This window comes from Xiphias gladius, chromosome 18, assembly GCF_016859285.1.
Source record: "Xiphias gladius isolate SHS-SW01 ecotype Sanya breed wild chromosome 18, ASM1685928v1, whole genome shotgun sequence".
NCBI classification, from domain to species: domain Eukaryota; kingdom Metazoa; phylum Chordata; class Actinopteri; order Istiophoriformes; family Xiphiidae; genus Xiphias; species Xiphias gladius.
In genome coordinates this window covers 23,158,903-23,172,582 of record NC_053417.1, presented here as the reverse complement: position 1 = coordinate 23,172,582, position 13,680 = coordinate 23,158,903, and the positions used below count along the sequence as shown (strand labels likewise).

Here is a 13,680-nt window from a genome sequence, read left to right as displayed (position 1 = left end):
ATTAGTCCACACCCATGCAAAACACACAGACGGTGTTTCATTTGCAAACTACACTTAAGCATATGAAAATGGTCAAAAATGTTAAAACAGTGGGATATAAACCGACTTTCAGGGTAACGGCAAAAGTACAAAGGTGTGTAATTTTGTTACAGATTATTAAAAATGCAAAGTGTTATAATGAATGTGTTGTAATGATATCTCTATCCATGTGCCTTCCTTTATTTTTTGTTAGCGGACATCCTAGTGTACATCAATGACGTTTGTGTGCTGGGAGTGTCTCACAAAGAGGTGGTAGAGATGCTCAAGTCGGTGCCTGTGAGCGTCAGCGTGGACGTAGAGGTTAGAAGAGGGTATCCCATGCTCTACAACCCAGACGGTTGTCCCAAGCAGCCTCCGCCGAGGCTACTGGACAGCGGGGACCCCGCCCTGCCACCCACCACCACCCAGCCTCAGCCTCTTCACCAGCTACCTCGCCTCCCCACACCCACTCCCCAGGCCCAGCACTTTAACTTTAACGGGGTCCACAGTGACGGGAAGTACATGGAACCGGGGGTGACTCTAGATGCTAATGGAAATGCACAGTCGTTCGCTGTCAGACAGCCGCCCTCATACAGACGCTCCAGCATCAGCAATGCTGTCTCTTCGTCCCCCGTGCGCCCGCCTCGTTCCCTGAGAAGTTTAGCCAGGCTGCAGTCACTCGACCCAACCCTGGCCAGCCAGAGTGACAGTGAAGTTGTTTCTGCCATTGGTTCACACAGGTAACACCTACACATGTAACACTGCAGAGATTTACTTGTGAAGTGCATTTATTTGAATTTCTTACTGCCCCTTTTTAAGTGTTTAATTAAAATAATTTGAGGTTTGATTGCATTGATATGAAAGTGATTCTGATTAGTATTGAATTTAAGTATCATTTGAAAGTTCACCTGTAACTTCAAATTTTTTCAAATTAAGACAGATCGGTTTGTCTCAATGAGAAATTAGATTTAATTCAGTCATTTTGTTTATATAGTTAGAGAAAATGCATCTTGTATATAACTTTAGAGTTATGTATATAACTTTTTAACTTTAGAGTTTTACTGCAGTGGCAGGTCAAAAAGAAGAGTAGCAGCACCAGTCGGAAACTAATGTACCTTACGAGATCGTCCATTTAAAGTAGCAACAATAGTTCAATTAATTCATTAAAAAAAATTATTCAGCAGATTTTTTGATAATTGATTAATGGTTCTAGTTATTTTTCAAGCAAAAAAATGACAAATGATGTTCCAGCTTCTCAATTGGGAAGTTTTGCTGCTTTTTGTCATACATAATAGTCAATAAAATGTCTTTAAGTTTTGATCAAACAATTTTAACTTTTATCAGTTTGGGCTCTCGGAATTCGTGATGAGCATTTTTTATAGGCTGAACAATGAATCTAGAAAGTAATTAGCTCTAGAAAGATTAGTTGCAGCCCTAAATATTTCATAATTAGAACATGTCTCAAAACAAAGACTTACAGTATTTACTGTTGATATTAATTCCCCTTCCTCTTCCTCATCAGGGCATCAATGATTCGTAATCACAACAATAACTCCCTCTCGACACCCCCCCATCCTTTACATTACGGCACATCCAAGTCGTCTGAGAGCGACCTGTCCACCTGCACCCTGTCAGGGTCCCGGCTGCCGCTGCCTCAGTCACCCAGGAGGCCATCTTCCTCCCCCGGTGGCCCCCGCAGCACTCACTCCCAACTCTTCAGACCGCAGACCTCCCAGCTCAGGCCTCCTCACACCCCTGACGCTCCCCAGCACCGCAGCTTCAACGGTTTCCACGGTAACACCAGCCCCACTGCCAGTCCCAGCAGCGTGTCCTCTCCTGGGGCGATGAGTGTGGGCAGTGGAGTTGGCAGCGGAGGAGAGCTGGTGCCAGTGGCCTTGGCCCAGAGTGAAGGAGACAGAGGCCTCGGCTTCAGCTTGACAGCTGGCGGTGTGGGAGGCAGGATGACCATAGTGAAAAGAGTCTGGGACAGGAGGCAGTGCAACTCTCTGCAGCCAGGGGATGCTATTGTCAAAATCAATGGAGCTGATGTCCAGAGTCTCAGCTTTGCACAGGTAATGTAGGACCAAATGGGAAGCAATATAAAGAGAGATAATGTGAACTGAACTAATTCATGGTGATTGAGTAAAAACATTGGTTCCTAACCTTTTTTGCTTGTGACCCTTAATACAAAGCAACGACTGCTTGCAGGCCTTTTTCACAGGGTGCATGAGTTGTAATCAGTTCAATCAAAGTGTGATTTACCCTTCTCAGATGGTTTTATTTGAATAATTTTTAGCGGCATCAAGAGGTGATACTTAGAGATGAGGGAAAGGAAATTAGAGAAAAGACTGAAAAGCATAATTTTGTGTAAAATGATTTTGTTTTTATACTGGAATTCATCTTGTGCCTCCAACCCCTCACTGGGAACCACTGAGTTAAAACGTGTTAATCACCGGTACACTGTCAAAGTCAGTTTGAGTGTTTCCAATATAACCAAACAATAAGAATTAGCCACAATATACTTGTATTTTCGTTCACAGGTACAAACAGTTCTCCAAGAACACACCAAACAGGGAGAAGTCATTTTACTGGTTTACAGAGGAGGTAAATGATTCACATTCGTTTTTGAATCCGTGACTTTTAGTAGCTGAGAACAAGTTTTTTCACCGTGACTGAATTCATCTCACAGTTATTTTCTCTCTCATTATAAGGCATCTTTCATTCAACCATCTCCCCCGGCTCTACCCGGAGACTCCCTCCACCTCTTCTCCGCCCCCCTCCTCCTCCTGTCGGCTCAGAGGACTCCACTTTGCTCCCAGAAGCACTGCCTATGCCCCGTACTTGCATCAGCACTCCTCCCTCCCCGGCCCCAACACGTTCCTCGCTGATCCAGAGCACCAGTTTCTTGGAGTCGATTCCAGTGACCCTGACGATGGAACCCAAAGACTGGATCAACACGGGCCTGGAGGATGAGGCGGGTGGTGTCACAGTGCCTGATTCAGGTCTGGAGAGGCAGGGTGGTGAACAAATTCGGCTACTGCGAGGGTTTGATGTGGAGCTCAAGAGAAAGCCAGGAGAGGGCTTTGGGTTTGTCATTGCCTCACAGGATGTGGAGAATGGCAAAGGTGAGGGTCAAAAAGTGATAAATTGTGTTGTGCAACACGTGCATTAAGGTAAAATTGCTTTGATTATAACACGTTTTGGTTTTTCGAAACTGTATTTTTTCACAGAAGAATAGTAAGTACAATGGGAAAGGCATTAGTTGAACTTTTTTGGCCCAATAGAACCATTTGGTTACCTGCCCAGGGAAACAGGTTCCATTTGGATCCCCTTGTGGATGGATGCACCATTAGGTAATTACAGATTAAAAAGTGGTCACCATGGCCACGTGCCACCAGATGAGTCATGATGCATTATTAACCCTTTTCTTGCAAAGTCTTTTTCCCGGTTGGTTTTATTTACACTGCTGAAGGAAATCAGTTTGGCCATCCACAATTTTGCATGACTGCGCTTTTGGCATAATTATATAAGTGTATATTTTATGTTTTCTGAAAATCTAAATGCAAATTCCCTACCCGTGAGACGTTGATTAGTTGCAGCAACGTAGTTTCTTTTTTGAAAAATCTTACCACAAAGATCTATACAAAGTTGTATATTTGGATCTCATCTGATCTCATCTGCATCTGATTACTTCAATAAACTATCTGTATAACCAATAAAAATCGACAGGAGCATTTACTTCTGTGCTGCACAGTAACTATATTATATATTTTGCACTCTGGGAACAGTTAGCAGCCCACTACCTGATGATCTGAGAGGCCGAGAAGCTTCATATGGTAAAAAACAGTCAGAGATGTATTTTTTGTAATAAGCCACTGAAAGATTTATAAGGAGTAGTATTTTAAACTCTAATCTCTGACACACTGGAAGCCCTTTTCCTGATATTATATAATCTTGGAATGCCTCATCTTTCGCTTTACACACCTTTACATTTTTACCTTTGTTCCTGTGGCCATAGGGTAATATTGTCTTTCTGTTTGGTTGTGTATGAATTGTCAGCAGCTCTTTCTACTCCTGATTGATAGGGTGATAGTCTTTGGGATCAGTATTCAGAATATCATGCGTGACCTCTGATGGCTTGGCTTATATATAAAGTTGTAAATTTAGGGAGATGTGCTTTTTCATTTTCTTGCCAAGAGTTAGATGAGGGGATTAATACCAGTCTCGTGTCTGTTATATAAACACGACGCTAGAGCCATCAGCCGATTATCTTAGCTTAGCATAAAGACTGGAGACAAGGGGAAACACCTAGCCTAGCTCTGTCCAAAGGTAACATATCCCCCTATTAGTACCTTTAAAGCGCACTACCCCATAAAAACTGTCATTTTTACACTTCGGTTTTTGTATCAATTAAAAAAAACAAAATATAACTGCACAGTCAGGAGAGGGGTATCAATCCTCTCACCTAACTCTTGGCAAGAAAGCAAATAAGTGTATTTTTTTTAAAGAAGTTTGCAGGTTATATACAAGGTTTTATTTGTCTGTTTTTTTTTTTCTTAATTCAATTTGAGCCGTATTGTCTCTTGCAGAATGACATTTTGGTATCAATACTATCTCACTCTGTGCTTATCTATCCATTCTGAACTGACAGGAGATTGAGGCTTGTTTATGATCTGTCTAGGAAGTATACAACGTCCTGACCTTATTAGCCTTTAGTGTAGCGCTTATGACTAGCAGGATAAGCAGAGCATCCCCATGATGCATTCCCCACTCTCCCCTTTCCATGCCCTGCATTGGCTGCGCTGTTCAAGTTTGAAGCAGTTCAGTTTGCTTTATTGCCCAAGTGAACACACTTTTTTTCACACATAAAGGTTGTCGGTGCACCTGTCTCTGCAGTACAGAGATCCTCCCTTCTCAGCTCTCCATCTCCATCATGTCCTCATTCTCCCCTTCTTTTCACTCCTGTCATGTCACAGAAAGAACTTCCCCTTTGTCTCTCCACATCTCCCTTTTTCCTCTATCATTTCCTCTTCCCACCTCTCTCTTTCTCATCCACTCATCAGGCTTTTTCTCCACTGCTCTTCTCTCACTCTCCCGTACATGCTCCCGCCCACTCTCTCCCTCGTTCTCTCTCTCACACCCTTTTTACTCTGCAGTAAAAGCATCCGGTCTGGTTTTTCAAAAGATTAAAACTCTCTCTCTCTCTCTCTCTCTCTCTCTCTCTCTCTCTCTGTCTATCCTCCCTCCCTCCCACCTCCCTCTCTCCCCATCACTCTCTGAATGCTTAAGAGAAATGCAACACTGAACATTTCCCTCGCAGGAGGAGCAACAGAGGCGACCGCAAACCTGTGTTTTATCTCCCGTTGACCGTCACATGTGAATCTCAACACCTTCACGCTTCCCGACACGGAATATAGGAGTTATATTTTTGGTTTTTCAGCGCATGCTAATGAAAGAGCCATGCTGGAGAGACTACAGTCTGCTTTGAAAACTGTGAAGGAGTCTAAACGTAATTATTCATCCCAATTCTTATTTTATATTTACCAAAAAATGGGGAGGGTCCTAGCTTGATGCAGTGTTTCACCTTTAGCTTTGTGCGTGAGCGATGAGGTTTAAAATTCTGTGCTGCACTCTGAAGTTTGCACGTCAGGTGTGTTGACATTTTGGCAGTATGAAAGTTGGCTCCACAAGCCTACGTGTTGTAGATATCACATAGTTTTTCAAACTGGTGCTGTGATATCTGTAGTATGATTATTTTTACAGTTATACTCACTGATGATTGCAGTGACAGTAAAATGTTTTTTGGTTTTTTTTTTGTAACCCAGTCAGGCCTTAAGCAACAGATGATATGATGTGGCACTGGTCTGTGTATTAGGGCCACTAGTGAGCCACACAGGCAGTAAAATGAACGGATTTGACAGATAGCATTGGCAGTGCTGACTTGCACATTCACTACGGTATGAATGATCCTGCTAAAGATCAACAGTGCTCTCCCCCCCAGTCTCTGACATGTAGTGGGCATCTGCTGGCTGCTGTGGGGATGTCTGCATCTGGGCTGCGGAGGGGGATTTTACGATGGCGGGGAGGGGGGGGGGCCGCTACCTCTCCTGAGCGCTGATCAGTGCAGCGCGTCAGAGGCCGGATGGCTGCTGGGCATACCGCAGTGGGATTACTCTGGACAGGAGAACATGGAGAGCCAGAGGAAAAGACACTACGATATAAATCAGTCCATTTGGATGCATCTGTGTGTAGTGTAGGCGTGTGTGTTTGTGCATGTGTGGCTGAGTACATCTGTCCCAATCCCTCTGCGTGTGAGTCACTGTGTATGTGTGTATGTCCACAGCGGATGCTGTGTGTGTGAGCATGGCTGTTGCATGTGTATTCATGTGGTTGCCGACTGTTGATATTCGACTGATGTATTATGCATGATAAGAAGACTATTTGCAAAGCTGACTTGGCTTTGATTTGACCTGATTGCCGTTTCTGCCTGGGTCACCCAGATTAGTCCCAGACAGATTGGAGATGTGTCTTTGGGCTCTGAATTATAGGCTGTACCTTTTAACGGGATCATCTTTCCAATGGGACATACCCTTCATCACACATGACATGGTCCTAGCCCCCTAGTTACAGTTGGAATCTGTTAACAATCATTTCAACTCGATTTATAAAACAATTTAAACATGCTATTTTTATCCTGGAGGGATATAGACTGAAGGGACGACTATGTACCTCAGCTGAATGAGTCTCAAAATGTTTATACTGCCCAATGGGTTACATAAGGCCACTGGCAAGACTCTAGAGGGGCCAGCTGTCACCGAAGCACAGCATAACCTCAAAGAGGGGTCATGGAGAGAGTAATGGGGAGTTTACTAAGATACAGAAAGAGGAACAGAAGATAGAATTAGAAGTCTAAGAGACAAACTATCCAGCTAAAAAGTGTAAGAAGCTTTTTTTAGTTGGTGCAGGAGATTACTGGAAGCAAATTTATTTTTAGGCTGCTCAATATATTTCTCATCGACCTTAGACACTGACCGGAGTTAGGCTTAATTGTGAGCGATATCTTCGCACAGACAATAAGACAAAGTGAGTTAATGATACATGAGGCTAATTCTCCGTCCCCACGCTGCGTTTTGTATCTTCCCTTCACTTCAAAAGTCAGTTGAATCGCACAGAAAACCAGAACACATTATCTCTGTGAACTCAGCCTCACACGTTTTTTTTTTAATAGCTTTCTAAGAGTTATATGTGGTGTGTTTTCTAGGTGTGAGTGGTGTAGGGGTTGGGAGAAGACAGGCAGCTTTTTCCCACACAGAAAAAAAGATATTTTGTGGTGCCAGCAAGTATTACTGTGTGTGTGTGTGTGTGTGTGTGTGTGTGTGTGTGTGTGTGTGTGTGTGTGTGTGTGTGTGTGTGTGTGTGTGTGTGTGTGTGTGTGTGTTTTGTATGCCAGTGGCATACCAGTGCAGACAAGTTCGGGTATCTTAGAAGAGTTGAGCCTAAAAATCACTGACGCTGTATTAACCGAAGTGTAAATATCTAAAGTCTGTTGTTATATGGAGTCTGACAGACTCGGTAAAGAAAAATATTGCTGGAAAGCTTGTGTTGTCCATGACAGTTTGTTCTTGAGGAGAAAGACAAATTATTGAACAGCGATAACCAGTCCCCGGTGTGTCAGCGGATGGAGAGATAGGTTGATAGATGGGAAAATGAAGGAGAAGAGGAGAGCGTTTCAAGGAGACAGTGGCACAGGTCTAAAGAAAGGCTTCTGGGGGAAGTAATTTATAAAGTAAACCCAGCCAAAAACGATCCAAAGCTCAATTATGTCTTGTTGTAGGTATTCTGGCATACACGCAAGTGAAATAAATCTTCCCACATTTAAATTTATCAACATTTGACCCCAATTAATGATCACTGGCCTCAGTTAAAAGAAAAGTTTTTGGCTGGAGCTGGAGTTTCGTGTTCCAGCTGCAACTTTAGTTGCGCCCAGTATGAACTCCTCAATAAAAAACTCAAGCAACAAGTCATTTAAGGTAGGAATAAGTAACTGTTTGCTGTCTTTTGGCCTCTCCTCAGCCGCTTCTCTTCTCCCTCACCGGTTTGTGACGGTCCGTCGAGGCAGCCCAGCAGCCAAGAGTGGGCAGATCCGGCCTGGAGATCGATTGGAGGCGGTAGAGGGACGCTCAGTAGTGACGCTGCCTCATCGGGAGCTGGCTCAGATACTTCGCCGAGTGGGAAATACTCTACGGCTCACCATTGTTCCCCGTCCAAGCACCTGTAAGCATTAAATATCCAGTGACCACACACTTACGCACAAATAATACAGCCCGGCTCTTAATTCATAATCTAATCTCAAACTTCATCTCTTCCAGATTCATCAAGCCTTTCAGAAACGACCGAATATGATCCCGGTCACAGAAGCAGAAAAGGTCAGAGGTCACGCCCAAAGGTGAGGACATAATCATCCGCTCATCTTATACACTGCCAGTATATGATATTTCCTGCAGCGAGGATTATGAGTCCTCCCTCTGACTCTCCCTGCCCTCGTCTCTCAGCATGACTCCAGGTATTACAGTGTAGACCTGGATCGTGGCCCCTCAGGCTTTGGCTTCAGCCTCCGGGGGGGCAGTGAATACAACATGGGCCTCTATGTCCTGGGACTGATGGAGGGGGGACCAGCCTCACGGAGCCAGAAAATTCAGGTATGGCTGCTGTGTGTATTGGGCAATTTCTCTATGTACATATACTTCTCTGTGTAGTCTTCTTCTGTAATGTATTAATATCTGTCTTATCCTCTGTATTTGAGCGTATCATCTTGTCTGTCTCAGTGTTACTGCCTATATTTGTATTACTGTTACTACTGTATGTAAGTATGAGTAGTTGTACAATTCCTTCAAACTTTTTAATTTATTTATTAATTCATAGCAAAACCTCCCACGCACATCTGATGCTTGCAGGGTTGATTAATAACAGGATACTTGTAATGATCTGCCATATACACTTAAATACAAAAAACATGAAGCTGTATTCTGTTTTGTTGCCTAGATATGTGCTGTGATTACAGATAGATTGAGAAAAGATTGCAGATGAGGCATTGGCAGCCTCGTAGCAAGGAACTCAAAGCCCCTGAAAACAAAAATTTCCTTACCATAAAGTGTTATTTTTTAAGAAATGAACTCTCACAAACTCAGATTGCTTCATCAGGTATTTGTTGCTGTGGTTTGATTAGATTTTATTGACAGTGTTTTTTATAATACAGAAGTCTTATGTGAAATAACCAAAACTGGTGCGACTGGTAGAAAACGTTGTGTTTATGTGGCGCCCCAACACTCATAGTAAGTTCATTGAGAACTTCCGTTTCCAGGTTCTTTAAGAGGTTGCTTGAATTTTTCAAATGCTTTGGCTTATGACAAAATACCTGCCAAGTTAATGGCATTCCCATTAGCTTCAGCTGCTCTTTGAATTTAGTGCTAATTGGCAAACGTTAGCATGCTAACAAGGTGAACTAAGATGGTGAACTAACATCTGCCAAACATCAACATGTTAGCACTGTCACTGTGAGCGTGTTGCCGTGCTGGCGTTAGCATTTTGTACAGCAAACACAGAGTTCCTAGTGTAACTGTAAACCGTGATGTCTTGTTTCCAATTTTTCAGCAGAAGTGATGAAAATATAAGTTATCTGCCAGCAAGTCACCACAATATAATTGATACTGCTGGAACTGGTGAACTGGTGCTGCTCCTAATATGACATGTCAAAATGTCTGCCGTGGAAAGGACCTCTTAGTTACTGTTACAGCATTATCTCACCGAATGTTCTGCCGTGTTTGTGTGTTGTGGCTGCAGGTGAGCGATCAGCTTGTGGAGATCAATGGGGACAGTACCACAGGGATGACGCACAGCCAGGCCGTCGAGCAGATCCGCAGGGGAGGCCACCGCATCCACCTGGTCCTCAAGAGAGGAAACGGCTACGTGCCTGACTATGGTAAGACACAATAGAAGGGTCTGGGTATTAGCTCAGGATGTTACCACAATGTTTGTATTAAAATATGAGAGTTAAAACATGTTAAAGAATCAGGGAACTTGTCTATGTCTTGGGTGTGTAATTTCCTCTCTTCTTTTTTCCGTGGCATTGATTCTAACTACAATTCTTTCTACCCTTTTACGCTTTCTCTTTCTTCTGGTGTGTTTTCCCTCTTTTTAACCTATCCACATTTCTGGTTAATTTTATATTTTTTGCTTTTAAAAAACCCACACTATGTTTTCCCTCTCCACTTGGCCTGTCTCGGTTTTCCCCCTTTGGCACGTTTCCTCCTCTCCCAAACATTTCTCTCCTCTCTGCTCCACTCCACTCCTTTCTTTTCTTTTCCTTTTCTCTCTCTCTCTCAGTGGAGCTCTCCAGTTTGTCTCTATGTATGACCAACTCCAAGCTAGGCGAGCCTTGCTTCTATGTCATTGGACGGACAGAGAATACGCGGTTGGTAATGGTTCCTGTTAGTTCTCCCATTTTCTGTCTCTCTACATTCCTCTGCTCACCCACCACTGCTGTCTTGACTTTGTAGTGAAACAAGCCTGTGTGTTGGACTTCCTCATTAAAAGACAATCTTGATTAACAAATTAAGTTGTAATGTAGAAATGTGCATTATGCTTTCTTGCCCAGTTTAGTTTCTCTCAAACCTACCTCTGATTTCAGCAACATCACAGTTTCCAAACACCCAGAATTATTTAGCGAGGAAAACCGCACTTCCGCTATTATAGAACATACTGGTAATCAGATATGTGTCATATTCCTAATGAAGGGTTAGCCGAAGGTTACACTAAAGTAGAAAAGCAGCTGTTGTTGCACAAGATAACCTAATGCACCTCTTACCCCAAAAAAGCACTTTCTGGATTTAAGAGCTCTTTAATAACAGATCACATAATGTTCTCTGCCAGAGGTTTTCTTCTTCTCAATTACCTGCCTATTCAGTCTGTTTTCTCTTCCTTTTTCTCCATCTCCCCTCCCAATATAATGTGCGTCCAGGCCGTGAGCGCAGAATCACCTCCCCCTCCCTCCTGCATCACACCAAGGAGCAGGGTTTGGCTGCAGTAGGCTCCAGTGGGCGGAGGGGGCGCAGCTCCAAGCAGAGGAAGAGAAGCAGGTCTTCAAATGGACGTGAGAAAGGAAAAGGGACTGGAAGTAGAGGAAGAAGACAGGCCTCAGAGGGAGGGGGACGCTCGGGTTTGCAAAGCCCCATCTCTGAGCAGGGGGAGAGGTCTCGAGAAGTCAGGGACAGGAGGAGGAGGAGGAGAAAAGGGTCTCAGAGTTTACCCAGAGATGCCCTCAGGAATTTTGATGATAGTGACACAGAAAAAGGAACAGTCAGGGGAAGAAAAATGGAGAGGGAGAGGAGGAGGAGCAGAGGTCGAGAGAGAAAGGAGAGGGTGGGGATGGCAGAGGGGGAGGAGGAGCCTGAGCAAGAGCAGGAGGTACCTGTTGTAAAGGGGAGGGTGGAAAAAAGTGACAAGGAGGTGGAGGAAAAAGTGAATTTAGAGAGAGGAGAGAGCGGAGAGAATATTATCCTACCCATTCCAAGTCCAGATCAAAAGCTTCCCAGACCCAAACAAAACTGGGAGGCGTCTTATGATGAAAACTGGGACATGGCAGCAGAGTACAGGGGACTGAGGAGAGAGAAGGAGCTGGAGAGCGAGCAGGAGCGGCAGAGGTCATGGGTTGATGACAGGGCTGAAAATAAAGAGACAGAGCTGAAGGAGGATGAGAAAGACGATGATGCACAGAGCGGGCACATCAAAAGGCCTTTACCAAGTGTTGCTGCGATAGAGCCAGGGTCACAGAGAAAGCCCTTCTCCTTCCTCACCTCCACACTGTCCGCAGAGCAGCTGGGAGACGATGAGTCAGAGTCTGGAGGCAGCCAATCGGATGGAAGCGCGTCTGCTGCCAGTATCTCCGGCCTCTCCGTGGCCGCCACAGGAGCAGAAGGGTGCAGGGCCGCTGTGCAGCCAGGCCCTTGGCTCACACCCAGCCAACAGAGGTTGGCACAGGTCGTAGAGGGGAACAGGCACCCCGAAAGGCAGACGGGGCAGGGGGGAGGAAGAAGCGCTGTCTCATAACTTTTGACAGGAAGAAGAGCATGCAGCAGCTGAATGATACTGTATCAGATTCTGTCCATCTTACACTGTTAGACCTTGACTTGTTTTCTGCAGCTACCCACACTAACAACATTTTCTCTCAGTCACTTTGATATCTACAGTAGTATGAAGTCATATTCTTTGTGCCTTTTTACAGCTGACCTCTGGCTGATGTTCAATGTCAATATCACATTTTAACTCGTAAACGACACCAACATGGTGAAGTTATGTCTTCTTCGCTGGTGAAACAACAGCTACATTGTCTTTTTTGAGGCACTGTTGCCATCTTTATGTCGCACTCCTCTCTTTACGTTTTGCAGCATTTATGATGGATACTTCTGGGACAACAAGGTATTTCAGACACCTTTGTCTAACCTACTTCCTATCTCTCACTCACCTTTCTCTTAGCCCCCCCCCCACTGTACAAAGACTTATACCTCATTAAGATACTGAGCAATAATAATGCAACAGTCCAAGACTATCAGCCATTCATATCCACTGCACCACGTCGATCTGGTCTGAGAGGAAACAGTGTAACATGTTTGTACAGTATCCTCTTTGTCTTATGTGGACGCCTGCCTCAACTTGTGATGTTGTTCTATATAACTGAATATATGATTGTGATAATGCGAATCCCTTTTGACAGCAGGTGTGAAATCTATATTCTGTAAATATTTATAGAGAAATTAAATGACAGAGCCTCTTGTAAATACTATACTAACCGGAGCCAAGCCCTTATTTGTATTACCGTATTGTAATACATCATGATAAGTCTATATATATGAATATATGCAGCGTATCTATATAATACATACAACAGCTACACATTCATATTATTTATTATTGTGTGATGAGAAATAACATGAAAATTGCTAGGTAGCTTTTGTGAAGGCTCAAAATGTAAACAGATTGAGAACTATATTGTACCTGCCCTATTCATAAATGAATGTTTTGTAATATGCTGCTTGAGTGTGGATTAGGATGCTCTGTGTCGTACCCTACTTCAGAAGTCAGCAAAAGATGCCAAAAATATGCATTCGGCGTGCATATTTCAAGTACTGTTAATGTTGTGTATGTGCGGTCAGAACAAATCCACTGTCTAGATTCTAGAGAGTGCTGTGCCCATCGTGCCACGTACAGTTGCCTTGGTAACATAAACCACTTTATCCTAACCACTGATTTTTCTTACTGTGAAAACCCTTGCTCTGAGGTCTCTAATATGAGAGGTGGGTGGGCTGTTGAGTAATTTCAGTCATAACCCCCCCAAAAAAAGGCCCTTACTGTAAATCCCAAAAAATAAAAATCATAAGCCTCTGCAGAATCTGAGCTCAGCGTTGCGCCTGCGATGACAAAATAGTGCATAACTTTTTTTTTTTTGCTCTGTTTTTTAAAAGTTCTTTTATTGGGAAAAAAATAAAATAAATCAGGACCCAGGCTGAATGGATACTGTGAGATGTTATTTTTCTATGAAATTATCTTTTTCGAAATACTCAGGTTTTCAGATACTTTGCGCCAGATAAGCCATTAGGAGGAAAAGCT

General features: G+C 43.6%; 1 protein-coding gene across 1 annotated transcript in view; it reads left to right on the top strand.

Annotated features, from left to right (window-relative positions):
* The window catches only part of LOC120803596 (membrane-associated guanylate kinase, WW and PDZ domain-containing protein 1), a 38,251-nt gene extending 24,905 nt beyond the window's left edge, over positions 1–13,346 (top strand). Inside the window, exons 9-17 of the mRNA XM_040152204.1 lie at positions 233–758; positions 1,541–2,090; positions 2,559–2,622; positions 2,730–3,143; positions 8,092–8,292; positions 8,388–8,464; positions 8,571–8,717; positions 9,859–9,997; positions 11,036–13,346. Of these exons, the coding sequence (XP_040008138.1) occupies positions 233–758; positions 1,541–2,090; positions 2,559–2,622; positions 2,730–3,143; positions 8,092–8,292; positions 8,388–8,464; positions 8,571–8,717; positions 9,859–9,997; positions 11,036–12,123 (3,206 nt within the window). The 3' untranslated portion in view covers positions 12,124–13,346. The remainder of the gene's footprint in view (positions 1–232; positions 759–1,540; positions 2,091–2,558; positions 2,623–2,729; positions 3,144–8,091; positions 8,293–8,387; positions 8,465–8,570; positions 8,718–9,858; positions 9,998–11,035) is intronic.
* Positions 13,347–13,680: the final 334 nt, after the last annotated feature.